Below are 20,379 nucleotides of genomic sequence, written 5' to 3' on the forward strand. Positions count from 1 at the left end.
AAATGCCTGTATATTGGATTTCAAGACAATAATACATTATACAATTATACAGATGTTAATGCTGGTGGCTAAAACATTCAAAGGGTCAGTGATATGAGATGAGGCACCCAGCGCATTAAAACACTGACAAAATTACAAAAGGATCTCATCTGTCTACTAGCACATTCTGAGCTATATGTATATTACTGCTACATATACATTCAGTACTGTGTCACTTCCGTCACCAGTAACAATGTCTAAAGGTAACGATGTACAGTATATACAGTACTGTTCAAAAGTCTTAGGCACCTTATTATCTTCAGTACAAAAATTATATATTATATAATCATGCAGGCATTATTTTGTACACCACCATTCAATGTTTCCAAACTTAAAAATTAATAAATAAATAACAGTACAGAAGAATGTGCATGTCTATAAAAAAAATATGTTACATGACAGACCAGTTTTCAGATGTTACCAGAAGAACTTTGACACATTCTCCAGCACACTCAGTAAAACCTCCAGCTGTTTGACTTATAAAACTTTACACATCGATATCTAACACTACTAATTATTTTTAAATATTTAAAATATTGACTATTTTAGTGCTCTTTATAGAAGTTTCTATAAAGGCATCTTTACTTACGGCAGTATTGTTTTTGTATGTGCCCAACTGTTCACTGAGAATGCTGGACAATATGAGTTCTTCTATTAACTTTGTCACACTCATGCCTTTCTATTTTAATGCAACACCCAGGAGTCTATAGACATTAGGTTTTTGTTTCTGTCTGTAAACCGTCGTTATGTAATATTTTGCTTGATTTAAAATTATATATATTTATATTTATTATATATTACAAACTTTGTACTAAAGATAATATGGTGACTTTTGGACAGTACTCTACCTGACCTATGAACTCTATGATTATTTGGTAATCTTTAATAAGAGCAGATTTGAATGTATAAAATAATAAATGCATACAGTGTGAATGGAAATATAGAAAAATGGGAATAAAGTCAGTTTTCATGATGATTATGTAGCTCTAGATTCTTTAAAAGTTTGGTTTTTAAAAAACAGAATCTTTGTAAAATCTTTTGTAAGATTTGTAATATTTCAGTGCTTACACTTCCTCGGCTGTAATAATAATAAATAAAAAAATTGCATAAAAGAAAAAGTCAAGTTTACATGCTATAATGCCATAATCTATTGGCGTGCCTTTAATTTTCTTTAATAGTAATTATCAGACAAAACCTAAATTCAATTTTCAGTCCAACTTCTGACTGTAGAGATGGTTAACCGTTTATTTTATTCTGAAATAAAAAAAAAAAGTTTCTTGGCTTCTAAGAGAGACAGGGAGAGAGAGAGAGAGAGAGACCTACAATCCTTAATCTACAGTTCTTCCTTAAGAATCATTATTATTTACACTCACTACATCCTGTTACTTTATTAAAAGCAGCAAATTACACGTCACTCAAACACAAGATGTTATAATGTCTCACTAACTCCTGTCCTACTTCCTCCTGTTTCACTCAAAGCTTCGCTCTCGAACTGGACACAGACACAACCAGGGCTGTGTGTGTGGCTCTGTATTGCTGCCAGACTTCCTGCAGGAGGAGGGCGTGAGATCATATGTCATTGTTTTTAACCCCACAGGTCAATCTGTGTGTTAATCTAACCCTGCTGCATGAGTTGTGTTTCTCTCAGGGTTTTTTGGGCCGTTCCGTTTTGTGATAGGACTCGGCGCTGTCTGAATCGCTGTGGTGCTTCCGCTCGAGAGACTGCTCTGGTTTACTGCAGCGTGACCAAGAAGGAGAGCGCAGGTAGCTTCCTCTGCCTGGGTGGTGGTGATAACCTGAGAACACAACAAGCACACACACACACACACACATAAATGGAGTCAGACTTCAGTTTTGTAATGCCGTCTCACTTTGACCCCATGGTAGAAAAGATGTTTGGAAAAGAGAGAAGAGTGCACAAGACTTTTTTTTTGCATGATCCACATGGCTGAGCTGTCAGACACGGCCTGGTGATTTAGATTTCCTTTCAGCTCTCTACCTTTGCTACACAGGATACTACATTGCTACACTGACAAACAGGGATTTCTCTTATGTTTTTCAGCAATTTGCAGTTGGTAGTTGGCATCTTGATTAATATGATTCTGTGCTAAAAACTCTGGGCATGAAAACTAATAAGAATGCATTGTATGAGGGTGGGTCAAAAATGATCTGTACGATGATTATATTAAAATTTCACTGTCTCATCAGCGCTTTCTATTCAAAGCTACCGTCTCCCCAGTCACTGCTGTGCAGGTGTGCATGTGTTACATCAGTTCATTTGGAACCGTGGTGCGCACAAAAATGGATGCCTCACTTGGTGATAATGTCAAAAAATGATGAATTCAGCCAGAGTGCGAATCATTTTTGACCCATCTTCGTATTTACCGATTGGATGTTTGTAATAAACAAAGCTTGAAAAAGTGCACAGAGCATTTAGCGGAAACTTTTAGATGTTTTCACTCTAGACATGATTGCCACTTCTGTGTTTATGTACAATTAGCTTTCAAATTAGATTTAAGCTGGGCCCGTGTGTTCACATTATGTAAACATACTGGGGTCAATCAGGGACTCGGTGTATCTCATGCGACTGGGACTTTTCTGCTTGCCAGCATGCAGTCAAAAATGAAACCTTCCACACAGCTAAAGACCAGTTTGTGTGGTGCTTATCCATAATTTATTAGTCATATAAATGATAAAAAAAATGTTTAAGCCACACCCACACAGGGTCAGATCTAAGCACAAATACAAAAATGTATATTTGGAGCAGTAACCAGATGCAAATACAAATCGTTGCACTAGCTTTCACCCCATTCCTCTTGGTTGTGAAATAATTTTTTTATTATTTTTAAAAAATCTGTTTTGCAATTCATAAATAAAATTAATGGTTCAAAAATAATTGCTGTCAGTTTAATGATGTTACAAGTGTACAAGGTTAAAAAAACAAAAAAAAACCCAAGCAAAATGGAAATACTAAATTGGGAAAATTGTGTTTTTTTCAGAATGTTTTTTTTTAAACATCACTTCATAATTTAATCAATTTTTATCTAAATCCCAAAACCTGCGTGAATTTTATTCTACAGGTACAGTTGATGTAAACAATTTTGAATAATGCGCTGCAGCACCACAAGATGGCGCTCTACATAGATAATTCCCAGTTTTACTCACTCACTTATCGTCTTCACCGCTTTATCCCGTATTCAGGGTAGCCTATCCCAGGAGACTTAGGGAACAAGGCAGGGTACACCCTGGATGATGTGCCGGTCCATCCCAGGGCACACACACATACATACACACTCACATGCTCATTCACACACCATGGGCAATTTGGGAACACCACATAGCCTAATCTGCATGTCTTTGGACTATGGGAGGAAACTGGAGTACCAGGAGGAAACCTACCAAGCACGGGGAGAACATGCAAACTACAGACCTGAGGCGGGAATCGGATTAGGCCCCTGGAGGTGACAGCAATGAAAAAAAAACACTTTGGAGTTTTAATTGAATTAAAGCAAAAAAGAGAACACTCTGAGTGCATGTGACAGACGCTGCTTTAGCTTTTGACCTTGATGTGCGTTGTTGCACTTTGCATAATATGTGCAGACATTTGATCAGGTAATACTTGGAATCCCAATCAGCTTCAAGTTCATTCAAGTACGCCGCTGTGGCATGTGAGTGATGGCTCATGAATATGGATGCTGTAATGGTCTGGTCTCATACTGACACTCGCCTTTTGTCTGTTTCCCCTCTCACTCTCTCACTTTTTATGTGCATGATTAAATCTCAGACATCAAGATTCACTTTAAGTTTAACAGTTGAATGCAAAAGTTTGGTTCCATGTTCATTAATGTTTTTTTGAATGATTATTTTTAATAGCAACTATCACTGTTAACATACTGTTAAATTTTGTAAGTTTATACAGAACTATAATACTTTATATTATAACTATAATACAAAACGTTATATATATTAGGGCCGGGACTTTAACGCGTTAATTTAGATGAATTAATTACATAAAAATAACGCATAATTTTTTTAAACGCATTTTAATCACACTTATTTTTGCACCGTGGAACGTTCGGCGGACCGATTATACTGGGATTATAGCGTTATTATTATATATTCTATTGCTACACCTAATGGCAATATTGCACTGGTCTGTTGGACTTGGTTGAACAAAAATAAACAATATTTTGTTGCTTAACCTTATGTATTCAGTTATTATTCAATGGTATACTAAAAATCCATATGAAAAAACTTCTCACTGTTCTCAGGTCAAATATTTATATGCGATTAAAATGTGATTAATTTCGATTAATTAATTACAAAGCCTCTAATTAATTAGATTATTTTTTTAAATCGAGTCTCGGCCCTAATATATAGACACTATATATATATATATATATATATATATATATATATAGACACTATATATTGACTATATAGACACTATATATTGACTATATTGATCTTAACAAATATCTAATATTCTCATTTCCTATATCACCTTTCAAGTTTCTCCTTTACAGGGTCAGGATCGTTTCTACCCAACTTGATCAACTCCTTGCCATTTTAACCATGGACATTGGCGCTCCTGTCCGCCATGTGACTTTTGTAACTGGACCAGAGTACACCTGTATGATTTCTTTCCATCCTCCCACTTCACCCCACTGACTTGCTGTACCTGGCCACATGAGTTTCAAAACAAGAATGTTTGCCTACAAAGCTAAAACCTGACCTGAATCTGACCTTGTCCTACAATGTCTCAAGGGACAAGTATAAAAATTCTTCTCTGTCCTGGCACCTGTGTTTTGGGGATGAACTTTCTTTTTCTTCTGCTGTGTTTTCATTTCTTCCTGTACTCGGTGAGCTCGATTCATTTTTAGACAGAGACGACAAAGTTGCTCTGGATCGAGGCGTCTGCTAAATGCTGGAGATGTAATTACAAAAGGAGTTTTTTTTTCCATCTTTCTGGCATTTAAAGTCTCTCTCTCTCAGGACCAGCCTTCTGACTGTGATGCAATTTCTGCTCTTTAGAAGAACGGTACGCTGTAATGCTCTACTTCTATTTGATTCGACTGGCATTTAATCTGTCAGAAAGAGCAGTGAGTCAGGCTTCCAACTGCTCCAAAAACACACGTCATATGTTGTCTGTGTCTTCTCCGCTTTGTCCCATATGATGGCCGTTAGAAAGCTGCACGCTTCAGCTGAGGCGTAGGATGGTAAAATGCTGCCGTAGTGATGGACAGACATGCTCGCGGCTCTGAAAAGACAGCGTACATGACTACAAGCAACAAATGTCTTTTTTTTTAGTACTACTGAGTTCATAACCAAGGAGTAGAAAACAAGGGTGTGTGCTGAGATAAAAACCGAATGCATAAAACATCATCTATCTATATTATGTACTAGATTGAGGATAGGGGTGAAAAATATAGTGATTCATTGTACTTAATTAAGTCTAAAGCAAAGACTCATTAAATATTAATAAAAGACATCTTGTTTAAGTTCCATTTTATTCGAAAAAGCATGTTGCTAAGTTTATTTACCTACTTAGTACTACATACTAGTTTTTGCACGTACCATGTGGAAGGCCCAGGTTAAATTTCCACCCAATGCCCAAACCCCAGCCACTGGATGCAGTGCAAGTCACAAGCCCAGGTAAAATGGGAGGGTTGCATCAAGAAGGGCATAAAACCTGTGCCAAGTTATGTGCAGATCAGACGTGCCACCGTGGTGACCTCTCAGCGGGACTTGAACAACATTGAACGACAATGATTTACTTACATATATACATACTGTATATATACATATATAGGCCAGTGATGATTTCCGACTCTACATCTTTTCCTTATTGAGTGTCCTATATATTTATTTATTCATTTATTTTTTTTAGGGTTCCAGGATGATGCTTGGTTTAACTTGTTTGCTTGTTTGCATGGGAATAACCTATACATCCTTTTCATCTTTAGCATTAGTTCCTCTTTGGTTCTTCCTCTGTTTGTTCCCATAAAAATTCAGTGATTATAAGATCTGACCTTTTGATCTTTACTATACTGTACTTCTTACTTTCTACATTGTTCTCTTGGTGATTCTCCATGTTTTGGAACCATATCATAGGATAGGATAACTTTGTTCATCCTAGCTCTGATATCTTCACTGTTTTCTCCACCATAAATACCTACCATGCTTTTAAGATGTTACTTGTTCCAAGATATCTTTCCACACCCTGATAGTTCTTGCAGTTCTTGTAGTCCTGTGGTTAGTGCAGTTGATCCTCATTATCTTGGTTTTCTTGGTGGAATTTATGTCATTAATGCTGTTTTATCTTGTTTCTGTTGGTTTGTACTTTAGAGAAGGGCGATGTCATTTGCAAAATTGAGGTCATCTAGCTGTTACCATAGGGTTCACTTGATCTCATTTTATTTTGTTGATTCTTACATGATCCAATATCGATAGCCATCAGGAACAGGAGAGGTGCCAACTAGTTTTGCCAATGTTTTGGGTCAGTTAAGGAGTCCATTAAAAATGTGCCCATCTTTTTGGTTGTAATTTACCTCTTAAATCTTTGGTATGGTATCAAATAGGACCTTCATGTTTCTATAAGAGACTTTCGATTTTGCATAATAATGGAACACAGAAATGAGAATAAAAACATCCTTTTAATTCTCTATATGATCCCCTGCTACACTAAGGCACTTATGCCAGTGTTTCACTACTGTTTGGATACCATCAACTTAGAAAGTTTTCATATGTTTTGCCTGCTTCATGTCTGAAACCCTGGCCTCCCATGAATTTCATGAATGGGCCAAACATGTAGAAATGGCTTGGAGTGAGGTCAGGACTGTATGAGGGAGGCTATCCCAAGAGACTTAGGGTCAATCCATCGCAGTTAACCTAACCTGCATGTCTTTGGACTGTGGGATGAAACCTACCAAGCACAGCGAGAACATACAAACTCCATGCACACAAGACAACAATGCAACAATGCTAACCACACCACTGTGCCACCTTGCTAAAAATTAACATATTTTTAAATCTGTTCATCATTATTCTTAGATTACATGGAAAAATACTTGTTACTATCAACTTGATAATGCGATAACTTGATTAATTACAGTAAATCAAGCCTCATTCATGTTCCCTGTAATTTGCATCCATCAAGTGTTTCACTTAAGCTAATATTTACAGAATTAACTCATCAGTGGTGACAGTGTGAGGATCATGTGTGCCTATGTCCTAGACAAGGTAACACTCATATCTCCATTCATGCCATCTGTGAGACAATCAACCGGAAGAGTGCTGCGATGGTGGGTCTCTCATGGCTGTCCAATTAAACTCATTAGCCACATGTAAAACCGTTCATTTTCCAGACAAGTGGCTAGACAAGTGGCCAGCCGTTCTGCCATTGTTTCAATTAAACCATCTGAAGTGTACAGTGCGTAGGCGGTATTTGGCTTTATTGCCATTCTTCCTGTTCCTCCTCTTCCTCATCATTCTCCTCTACTGCGCTCGCACCTGTGCAGTCAGGAGCTGCCACTCTTCTCCAGGCTCATTACAGATGCATCTGGCTTCTCATGAAGAAAGGAAACACGGTGCATTAGTGTAGAATTCGTTTGGAGATGACGGGTTGATAGTTAAGAGTTGATATTTAAATAACAGTCCGTCATCTCCAGACTAAACAACAGCCTCTACACGTATGTACCATGTTTCCTTCCTTCACGAGAAGCAAGATATATATGACCTGTGTCCCATGCTAACCCGTGTCCCGTGCAAAAAGCACCTACAAAGGGCACGTCAGCATCAAAACTAGATCACGGAGAAATGGACGAAGGGGGCCTGGACTGGTGAATCAAATTTTGTTTTACATTATGTGGATGGCCAGGTGCATGTGCGCCTCTTATCTTGGGAAGAGATGGCACCAGGATGTACTATGGAAAGAGCCAGAGGATGCAGAGTGATTCTCTGGGTTATGTTCTTCTAGAAAAAAACATGGATCCTGTAATTTACCTAAACATTGTTCCTGACCAAGTCACTCCTTCATAAAAACAGTATTCCCTGATTGGAGGAAATCACAGGAGGTGTTGACTTGACCTCCAAATTCTCCAAATCTCAGACCAAATCATAATTTGTGGGATGTCGAATTCATGGAGACCCCACCTCGCAACTTGCTTAGTCGTCTGGTGGAGCCAATTCTTTGATGGATCGACTGTTTTGGATGCACAAGGGTGACCTACTCATTATTAGACCTACTAATAATGACCCAAGGAACTCATAATAATTATCATTTATCCACGACAGAAACCTCAAAGCCCTTTTGTAATTCGCTCCGGATAAGAGCATCTGCCAAATGTCAAAACGTGAATGTTAATTATACGGGAAGTCATGATGTTATGGCTGATTGGAGGTATATTTACAAAATGGCATGAGCATAAACAATGCCTAAAAATGGTAATCTCAACATAAACATTTATATACAGTAAACACTCCAGATTTTTTAAAGTAGACTATCAGCTACTGTATTGTGCATCCATATAATACCCTGAAGTAATACCTAAATTTGGCTAAAAATACTCAGCACCTCATTATTGCATGCTTTCGCCAATGTTGCACCTGCTAATACACTGATCTGTTACCAAAGGCTGACATATTGTAATGGCCGAATAGTCGAATAGCTAGCAAGTGCCCTGTATAATTAGGTGAGGATAAAAGCCCTCTTCAGTGAGCCTCACTACTGTAAAGTGTCTGTCTGACAGCTTTTCCTCTCTTAATGCACCCATTTTATCCCCTGTCCACACGTCACACCCGCACCCCGTGCTGGTTAACGGAGCTGTTTATATTATCGACGCACACTGCAAGCTGGAAAAGTTCATTATTAGCAGCACTAGCAGCCAGAGAGAGTGTGTAATTTGTGTGACTGGCTGCCCACAGCAGCTGTGCTGTCACCACAATGTTATAGGAAAATACACAGCACAAGTATTGTAAAGAAAATGCAATGCTCACTGTGGTAAAGGAATTCCTATATGTAAGATTACATCAAAGGTAAGTATTTCTAAGAGCCTAAAATTGTAGTAATTTCAGTTAATTAGTGTTTTTCATTAAAGTCTTAAGACAATTTAATTTTATCTTGGAGGAGAAATGTAATATTAACAACAGAAGTGTTTATGTGCTTGCATTGCAGTTATTAAGCATCTCTTTTTGTGTTACCAGGCAGATTCTTGTGGGAGCAAACCTTGAGTTTCCTGCCCGAGTGATGACAAAACGATTGAGTGTAACAAATGAGTGCAATTAATTCGTTAATGAGTGTAAACCTGAAGAATTAAATTTTTGTTGATTCAGTCCAATTTATTAAAATGCATATTAAGACATGAGCAGGGCTTACTGACACACACACACACACACACACACTCCAGGACAGATGGCTGGTCTCTGTGCTGTTGGTTTGCTTTAAAGCTGTTACATTCTCTCACACACAGGAGGGGGTTATGTTGAAATCCAAGTTTTCAGATTGGACTGTGTTCCAATCCAGTCGCTATTTAAAACCATCAGTGCATGTTGTTAATCAGTGAACTGTTTAACCGTGTTGGAAAACCATGTAGCCTCAAAAGATGTGAAAGACTTTACATAAAAAAAGAAATAAAAGGTATGACTAAACAAAAATAATAATTCTGCATTTACGGTATCATCCATCTATCCAGGAATCTCGGTAGTCCAACTGGAGACTGTGTAAGCCAATGGCGACCATTGCGTTTATTCCCATTTTATTATAGTGGCAGGCCCTCCGATCAACATTCACACACTATAATCAATTTGGAAAACTAATTAACCTAATCTGCATGTCTTTGGTTTGTGGGAGGAAACCGGAGTATCTGAAGAAAACCCAAAAAGAACAGGAACAACATGCAAACTCCATGTACACAGACCTGAGGTAGGAATCGAACCTGGAGCTGCAAGGCAATAGCACTAATCATTACACCACAATGCCACCTGCATTTATCATCCCATAACGTTTTCTGGATAGATAGAGTTTTTCCCCCGGGTTGCCTTAATGCCATTCTTTTTAATCAATCAATTAAAAAACTAAAACTTATTTATCACTTGTTCAGTAAGACTTGTGTGTACAAATCACCTGGACCAAACTGAACTTCTTTTCGCATTTGGGAAACACTACATTTCTCTGTATTTTTGTATTTATGTTGATTGCCCATAAAGGGCAAAGCGCGTTCCTGACACAGCTCATTTGCATAAGGTGACGCCTAAAAAACTTTTTATAAAAGGTCAAATGCACACACAGTTTAGATCAGGAGAAGAGTGATCAGAAAAAATTTAAAGCCTGAATAGCTGACATGGACGGTATTTTGACACACTTCCACAAAAATATTTAAACAATACATACATACTACTACTACTGAAACAAACAAACAAACAAACAAACAAACAAACAAACAAATAACAAATGAATGTCACATTATTAGTCAGCTGATTGCTGTAAATGTAATAAAAATTAGCAACTGATAACTCAAGAGCACATTCCAGATAGAAAAGTGCAGTAATCCGCACAAATGCTATGATCAAGTGGAAGAAGTTAACATGAGTCTTTTAATGTGTGAATTTACACAAACTCAGGAGGATTTGGCTACCAATTTTTTTTTATTCAAATAATTTCTTGTTTAAACAAATATACAGTTCTTTTGAAGCACAAAACTGAATGAAAATAAACAAAACATAAAAACATTTCACAAAACACAATGACATTTCCAATAACACAAACACAAACATAAAATGTTGTGTTTTAGGAAATATTTTTAAATTTGGGGAAAAAAAGGTTTTATATATATATATATATTTTTTTTTTTTTTGGGGGGGGTGGGTTATCTTTTGAGAGATGCCCTTGTGTTTTGTAAAAATTTTGTGTTTTGGGAAATGTTTTGCTTTTTGAAAAATGTTTTTATATTTTGAAAAATTATTTGTTTTTATTTTGGGATTGCCATTGTGTTTTTATTTTTTTATTTTTTTTATGTTGTTTATGAAACAGTTGTATTTTGGGAAATATTGTTGTGCTTTGTACTTAAGTGCCACTGTACTTATTGCCACTGATTATGAAAGGGAGAAATAAACTAATTACTAAATTTCATGGAAAAATTAACTTTTTTCTTATCAATAAATTAAAAAAACTGTTTCATGAGGAGAAAAACAATAACACAACTCGTGATCTGTTTCTGGGTCGCATCACTAGTTTTAGGTCTATTTTTAAAGTTAGATGTTTTCCTTTGTTGTACACCTGGTATGATTGTTTAAAAAGCAGGTTGTATAGTGTAATCATGATTAATATACTTTGCTGTATTAATCTACTTGATATTGCTTGATGTGGAGTGTATGATGCACTCACTTGCAGGTGACTCAGGGTTTTCTTCATCAGAATCGAGGAAGACCTCGGCCAGCTCCTGGTCAGACATGTCTGTGAGTTCTGTCAGGTCAAGCAAGTCGAAGTGAACCTCCAGAGAGGACACACTGCTCAGAGGCTCTGCAACACATCATCATTAGGAATTAAATATAGTAACAGACCTGGAACGTTCCTGATGTCACTTGAATTATAAATATTGTCCCTTTTTCCTGTAGAGTAGATCTCTAAATAAAAACTCCTTTGAAACCGCTAACATTCTTTATCCTCTCTTAAAGCCTTACACTTTTCCTGTTCTGTTTATAAAGAGAGAAGATAAGAAGACAGGTATTGAACCAGACAGACTCTCCAGGCGTTAAGGTTTCTTAATGAGTCTTCATTCCCTGGGGGTGAACCAGACATAGAAGATGCGCCATTGGCAATTTTTGTTTCTTCTAGATGCTCTCTTTCTTCACTCAGTCATGTATGCATGCATACAGTATGTGTTCACAGTAAGGGTCAGGATTAATGAAGGCCAGGCTGATCAATTAGCAGAGCCCGGAGTGCAGCCTACTGGTGTTTGATGATGGAGATGAAGATGGGAAAACAGGCAGTGAAACACATTCTTTGGTCCAACTGATTATTTCACCGTGTTTTTTATTTATTTATTTTTTTAACATTTATCCTGGCAATAATTATGTAGAAGTTAAACAAGATATAAATATTCAGGGTGTTAACGGTGCTTTGATGGTTTTATTCATCTTGTACCACAGTGGATTTAACAATGCTTTCAAATTTTAATCTACCAATGAGCTAAAATGGATGTGTCTTTATTTTTAAATAGTTGAGTTTAATTGCCCGAAAGATCTGCACAGGAAATTAGACAGCAGCTCTAAGCAAGTATTACATTTTCGTTCTCTTTAGAACTTATATATAACGTCAAGCTATTATTAATAATAACAAAACATATATATATATATATATATATATATATATATATATATATATATATATATATATATATATATACTGCGTGGGAACAAGGACATCTCAGGATATGGATGAGTTGGGGGATTGAGCTGCACCTGCTGTGTGCTTATGAGGGAGAAAAAGAGAGAGAGAGGGAGAAAAAGAGAGAGAGAGGGAGAAAGAGAGAGAGAGAGCACGCAGGAGGAGTCCACCCACGCCTGTCTTTCGCTGAACCCCCTGAAGCGGGAGGGGGTGGGAAAAATGAAGACAAAGTAAACCATAAAAAAAGAAGAAACAGAAATATGAAAGTAATCTAGCCTGAGAATTAGATTAAGGGGAAATTTAATTCAAGCAGTGCACTATTTTCTCCTCCTTCTCTTATCATCCACATTTTAAACAGATTTTGCAGCTTCAGCCAGGTTGCTTGTGTTATTTAACCCCCCATCTCCCCATCGCACCTACTCCCCCCCCCCCCCAATACCACTCATCCCCCCCATCTACCCCGCCCACAGCCCGGAATCTCACCCTGATTCTGCTTCAATAATTGATCACTAACACTTTTTTCCCTTCTATCATGGAACAGATGAAGCATGGAGGCTGTACCTATTAAAGTCAATTAATAAATTACAAAGAATACTATGCTCACGCCCAGTGATCATATTTAAACAAAAATATTTTTTTCTTTTTTTTTTCTTATTTCTTTCACGCAGACCTAATTACGCCAAGCTTCAATTCTGCCAACTCTTGCTGATGTTGGCAGTCTCCATAATTCATCTATTTTGGTATTCTCAGTAGGATCTAATGATGATGATGCTCATAAACAGATGTGTTCACCTGATCACATGCACAATCCCAGTAGCTCTTTGTTCTATATTCTAATGTACACATAATACATATTATAATATATTATACATACGAAAACTATAGGACTGTATCATAACCATAAATTCTGTTGGGACAGGAAAACATGAAGGCTTAACCTAAATTAAATCAAGCCTAACTAAACCTATTTAAAACGTGTGCATTGGAAGAGGGATACATGCATTTACAGTATGCCAGAAATCGGGTCACTGCGATGCACAAGAAGGTCGGATTCAGACTAAAAGCAAAGATTAAGAAGTTCTCTGACTTGTGAGATTAAAGAAAATATATAAGAGAAGGTTGAAATAAAATAAAGGCATTTTCAGAAAGATAATAGAATCTAGAGAGCTGTGTTTTGAGTTCTGGTTGGGGCTCTGGATGCATCATTACAGGACAGGACTGTGAAATGGTGATCAAAGAGATGATAACAAGCAATAATGAGACTCGAGCAGACCTGAGAGGTCATCATCAGGGCAAACACTGAAGCACACAGGATCAGATTTAATACTGGAAACAATTGAACCTGGAATCAATGAGAGGGTGAAAATGTGCCTCATTCCAGTACAACCCAGTATTATCACAGATTTGGCCAATTCTGATGATACTGATTTAATATATTGTCCATCATTTACAGTAATGTTGTATATTGTTTATATAATTACAGTAAGTTACATTTTGAAGGAAAGAATTTAACAAAGAAAGAATAAAGCAGTATAGAAGATGAGTGAGTACGTGAGTGAAAATTTAACTAACGTGTTTACTGTACATAATTCAACAGCACAGTAAAGATAATCTCCACTTTATATTCCGGTCTACTGATGTACACGGTGTATTTTATACGACCAGTCAGCTTTTTTTGTGTAAACAAAAACCTCACAGAAAACTTCATTATATCAACAATTATACAATTATAGAAGAGTATAAATTTTATTATACCTAGCCAGGCAGCTAAGCTGGAAACATTTACAGTACATTAGCCACTGTATGTTGCTAGCCACTTTATATGGACAAAACTATTTGGCCAAACCTGCGATGACATTGTATCCCATTCATGCCTATTCATTCTGTAGAGCATTTATAAGATCAGGCACTGATTTCATCTCCGTTCCAGGTCATCCCAAAGGTGCCTGATGGGGTGGAGGTCAGGTCTTAAGTTCTTCCACACCACGTCCTCATAGTCTATGCAGTATATGTTGGAATAGGAAAGGGCCGTCCCCAAGCTGTTGCCACAAAGTTGGGAGCAGAGTGTGTCCAAGATGTCTTGGTATGCTGAAGCATTAGGATTAGGATTACCTTTCACTGAGGATACGGAGCCTGATTGAAATACCTGAATTCAATAGTTAACAGGTTTGGCCAAATACTTTTGTCCATATAGTTTATGTTATTTGATTATTTAGCTTCACCAGTAAACTTTCACGATAAAAAGACTGGAAATTGATAAAATTGCAGTAAAAATATTTAAATAAGAAAGACCAGGTAAACTCGTAACTGGGCGTTGCACAGACAACAATCCTAGCATGACTTCTAATGTTGGATGCGCATTGTAATATAGTTGTAACAACGTTCCAAACGTAACCTTTATTTGGAGTCTTTTTGCTGATTATTATTCAGTAACTTGTCACATGTACGACATATCCCAGTTAAGAAGGAGAGGTGCATCTTAGCCCCAAAAATTACTCCAATTACTGTAATATGGTGTTGCACAGTGTCCAAACTACATCACGTCTGGTCTCACAGAACAGATCTCACTCGTTAAGTGAATTTTGTGTTTACCCTTTTGGCTGCTTTCCAATTTAATATTTCGGTAAATTATTGTTGTCCTGTGTTTTTTGAGGTGCTTATTGTTATGTACTTACTAGCATCAACAGAAGCTCCCTAGTGGTCTGGCGGTAATTCACGCTGTGCTCTTTCTGTATTGACAAGCTTTCAAATCCCACTCAGATCGTAGGTTGGGTGTTAATATTGTTTTGAAGTTGTTTTAGCAACACTGTGTTAGGAGCATCTGCTTAGTGTCGTTCCAGCGTCATGTAGTCAGTGCAGTTCTGATTTCTGTCATTTCATCAAAGTCATTTGAACCTTTAAAAAAACAAAACAACTAATACTAGCATTTTCCCAATGTCTGTAACATTGCCACATTAACATCACCATGACATTTTGACTCAGGCTGGAATATGTGGCAGAAGATATGTGTGTTCTCTCATTATGACTCTGACCATGAGAATAAAGAAACATAAGAACTTGAATACTTGGACTAATCAGGGGAAAAAACCTCACAATAGGTGAAAGTAATAATGACACACTAGGGTGACAACCAGTGACAAGACAAGGGAGGAGACAAGACATGACTCAAAACAAAAGGCACATGGCAACAAAAAAACAAACGCTAGACAATGTGGAAAGTTACGGCAATATGCGATTGGAACTGGGAAATACGTGACATAAACTCTGGAGCACCGCACACAACTGTTACTGTCTTAAATTAAAAATTGCTTTTTATAATAAATCGTTCATTGACTGAAATGATGCATCAATCTGAAATTATATGTGGTTTAAACTCCTTTCTCATTTGCTTCCTCTCTGATCTTGGTGCACAGCAGGTGCTGGTACAGACTTGCTTGGAATAAACGAGGAGATAAAGCCTGCCTTGTTAGCGTTGTTCCCTTGCTGTATGTATCAGAGAGTCAGAGCATGCGCTCCTTCTGTTCTTACACAATGGCTCCTTTTAGCTCTGGGCTTTGGATGACCCAAACACAGTGGAGAGTGTGTACGAATTTGGCTCAAGCGTGTAAAGCCCTTAGGCAGTTTTTTCTTATTCTGGCTTCCCGAGACCCTTTTTACTCCAATGTTCCTTGTATCATAATATAGAATAGAACAATAGAAGATAAAACCAAGATTAAAAAATTTTTGTGCTGCGTATGCAGGATTCTTGATACCGCACTGCACCACGTTCCCTCTGATCATTCGGCAATGCTTGACTGGTACCACCATCTCCAGGGCTGAGTGCAGACAGTTCTTCCATGCCAAGCCTGGCAAACCATTTGTTCATGGAGCTCGCTTTGTCAAGGGACACATGTGGATGTCTTAGTGCCAGTGAAGGGAATTCTTTACACTCCAGCAGACAAAGACATTATATACAATTGTTTGTTTCCAACAGTTTTGGAAACAAGCATACATTGGTGTGATGGTCATTTGTCCAAATACTTTTGCCATATTATGTAGATAACTTTACATACATAAATAACAACCTTTCCAGATGGACTAGTGTTTTGTGTGTTTGTAACCGTCAATATTATAGATTTGCAATTGTCACCACCTGTATGATATTTCTTTACTGTTGAACAGTGACAAATACGCATGTCGAAACAGATTGTGGGAAATAAGAACTATTTTTAATGTCGACATGGAAATGAGGCTCCTCGGTTTGTTTACCTACATGCAATACTGTCTGATTGAATTCTCTGGAGCGCCCCCTACTGGGTTCCTCCGGTAACATGCGCAGTGTGTAGGTAAGTATTTAAACAAAATACGTGACTATGCAAATGCATGGTTTATCAACAAGTATGTAACATTAAAATAACAGTCATTAAAACTAAAAACATGAACTAAACTACTTGTATAATTTTTGTGAAATTTCTAACAAGCTAGCTTTGATATATCGCACTGCTACTTGATAAAAAGCTACAATATCTTAAAAATACTTTAGCTACTACTAGAAATTCAGTTAGGCTAGTTATTTTAAGTTTTTTTATTGGTTTATGATGCAAAAAAAAAAATTATAAATAAATATAAGTCATGTAATCAACTGAATGTTGTGTTGAAATTACACTAGTACATTTGGTTGTTGCCCCAATTTTTCTTCCTGTTGCAGCCAAATTAAATGACTCTCATCTCCACAAAACTGGGGACTGATCTAACTTAACAAGCATGGTTAATTCACATAAATCTGGAACTTCAGAATAAAAAAAAAACAACAACAAAAAAATAAAGAAAGAACAAAAGAAAGAAAGAAACTCCCAACTTCCCGCAAATGACCCCGAAACTCACGCCGTCTGTCGGTGACATGCAGAAGACTTGGGGTGTGTCCAGGGATGACCCTGTCCTCCTCGCCCTGGGAATGATGGAAAGGCTCCTTCGATATTTCTCCTGATGTTGAGGGCTTCAGCAGCTTCTGGCCTGTTTTAGTCTCATCTAACAAGGTAAAGTGATGTAAAAGGTTTCTTAAAGCACTTCTTGTGGGAATAAACTGATTTAAAGCATATATTTATTATGTAGACAGATGCCTTGTATTTGCAACACACCATATGGACAAGATGTCCAGACATTAACATTAATTATAAATTATACAACAGCAGACTGGTAACAGGATCATCGGCACAGTCTGATCCCATAGAACAGCCAATGCAATACAAATTGCAAAAAAAAGGCAATGCTGGCCACAACAGAAAGTTATCCCAAAACCAGGTGCACCACGTACCAAAAGTCTTATCAGACCATCAGGCAAAGAGCCTAAGGCCATCTACCTGGCCTCCAAACTCCCTAGATCCCAATCAGATTAAGCAAACAAACAAGCAAACTTCTGTGGACAAACAAGTCTGATCCACAGAAGCCTCTGGTTAAATGAACAAATTAAACTGAATTGAATTGAACTACTTAATCTTTCATAGAGTTGCTTGCACGTTGGTATAAATTCCACTTTCGCAAATGTTCAGTAAATCAGGATTCTTGTGAATTAAGGCACAAAACTGATTGACATTTACAGAAGACTTCAACCACAGTAAGGTGATGAGACTCTTAGGGAGCAAATATGCTTGCTTTTAAACACGTGTATGCACATGCATAATGCCTGCCTTATGTATTCTTAATCACTTGGTGTGTAGCTTGTGCACATTCTCCAAAATTTGTGGGAAATGCCTGCAAAATGCATGGAAGGGGTGGTTTAGTCAAAAATTCCGTAATATTTCAAGGTTTGCAATTACCCCCACCTGTGTTAACTATATTTACTGGTGCACGGTGACAAATTTGCATGGAGATGAATACTATCTTTAATGTTGACATGGAAACTAAGCTCTTAAAGTTTGTTTATTTCATGCAAAACAGTCTGAATTCTCCGGTGTGCCCCCTACTGGAATACTCTGACATCGTGAAAAAAATTCTGCTCTTATTCGCAGTAAAGCATTTGATTGGTGCAAATGTTTTAAAGAAGGCCATATGTTAGTGAATGACAATCCCTGCTAAATCCCGGCTTCATCCTTGAGAATCGATGGATAACTTCTCCAAGACTTGCAGAAGAGACGTGTCTGTCTGTGGGAACCGTACACACAATCATTCACCAACACCACTTGCACATTACAGGAACTCTGCTGGGAGTTATTGCCACATGCCTGTACAGTCCTGACCTCACTGCAAGCCATTTCCACATGTTTGGGTCGTTAAAGGAGTTCCTGGGAGGCCAGGGTTTCAGTTGTGTCAGATGTCTTCGGCATACTGAGAAAACTTTCTACCTTGATGATCTCCATGCATAGTGCAATGCTGGGATAAGTGCATTAGTGTAGCAGGGGATTAAGGGAGCTTTTACTTATACCAGTGTTCTATTGCTCTGCACAATTAAAAGTCCTGCTTTGACTTGAACGCCCCTCAAAAAAATTCAAATTAAAAAAGAATTCAAACGTATTCATGCTATTTGGGAAAAAGTGCAAACAAACCACTTTTTTCCTGCACACATTCTGCAGTAACAGAGAGATCACAGGCTGTGGTGTGTGTATTGTGTTTCTCTGTAAGTTACGATAAATGGGCTGAGACAGTTTGCTGTTTTAAACAAAAGCAAACGCTGGCATGAGTTGCAGTGTTCACGAATGACTGAACCTGAATCAGACCTCCCAGTGGCCGCCGTCAGCTGTGTCATTGCATCCAAAACAACATTCTACACAAGCTTAACATCTGCGCTATATAAACAGAGATTCTGCCATAATAACTTTTTCAGCCCTGTTTTTGGATCATTTAACCAAATCAGTATGTGATTCATAAATAACTACAAGAAACAGAGTCAAACATTGTTTAAATATCAGGATTAAGCGATGGTTTAAAGATGAGAATTTTTTGAAAGCTTTTTAAAGGGATTAAAACACATGGGGGAGTGCAGTTACAGGAAAATAATCAATGGAATGGTGGTGTGATGCATTTTACCCATTTATAGTTATATTGAAGAGTGTGCTACAATATGTTAGTTCATTTTCTCTTTTATGTTACAGCAGCTATGAACAATCATCTTCACTTTAAGTTGCAGGGCAAAAAAATTTGCTTCGTTTTTACATGGAAAAAAAAAACTCCCATGGCAAAAGAAGCACTTGCTAAAGTATTTATACCCCTTAAACTTTTCCAAATTTTGTCGTGTTACAACCACAAAATGGTCTAAATGTCTTTTATTAGGATTTCATGTGATATTCCAACACAAAGTAGCACATAATTGTGAAATAAAAGGAAAATAATAAATGGATCTTAATTATTTATTTATTTATTTATTAAAAAAAAAAAAAAAAAAAAGAATCTGAAAAGTGGGGCGTGCATTTCTATTTAGACCCCTTTATTCTGATACCCCGAACAAAAATACAGTGGAACCATCTGCGCAAACACAGGTTTTACACCAGATGCCTGTCCTGACCCAACCCTTCCATTTTATCCGGGCTTGGGATCAGCACTGTATCCAGTGACTGGGGTTTGGGCATTGGGTGAGAATTGAACCTGAGCCTTCCACATGGCAGGAGAGAAACCTACCCACTGAGCCACTAATGCCCTACTAATAACTATAGGCTATTGCAATGACTGTAAAACACATTTCTAAGGTGTCATCCAGAATATCATAAATAAAATAATTAATACATATGCCAAATATTCTTGGCATAAAATGACTATATATGTGTACCATAATAATTTATGTGTTTGAAAAAAATTCAACATTAAGGTCGTGGTTGAAAAGACATTTAAATACCTTATTTTTAGCTGACGGAAGTAGTTAGCTGAGTTGGTGAAATATTTCCCCACAGGTAATTTGCCCTGGAAACCTATTTACCAGAAAATGGCTTCTAAAATAACTTTTAAAATATTTTCTCAAACGTGACATACAGTATTTAAATATTACT

At 37.3% G+C, this 20,379-nt stretch overlaps 1 protein-coding gene across 1 annotated transcript in view; it reads right to left on the bottom strand.

Annotated features, from left to right (window-relative positions):
- Positions 1-59: 59 nt before the first annotated feature.
- Positions 60-20,379, bottom strand: part of LOC128527830 (dysbindin domain-containing protein 1-like) — a 20,985-nt gene continuing 665 nt past the window's right edge. Inside the window, exons 2-4 of the mRNA XM_053500440.1 lie at positions 17,288-17,431; positions 11,423-11,557; positions 60-1,835 (exon numbers count right to left, since the gene is read on the bottom strand). Of these exons, the coding sequence (XP_053356415.1) occupies positions 1,684-1,835; positions 11,423-11,557; positions 17,288-17,431 (431 nt within the window). The 3' untranslated portion in view covers positions 60-1,683. The remainder of the gene's footprint in view (positions 1,836-11,422; positions 11,558-17,287; positions 17,432-20,379) is intronic.

Source organism: Clarias gariepinus, chromosome 7, assembly GCF_024256425.1.
Source record: "Clarias gariepinus isolate MV-2021 ecotype Netherlands chromosome 7, CGAR_prim_01v2, whole genome shotgun sequence".
NCBI lineage: Eukaryota > Metazoa > Chordata > Actinopteri > Siluriformes > Clariidae > Clarias > Clarias gariepinus.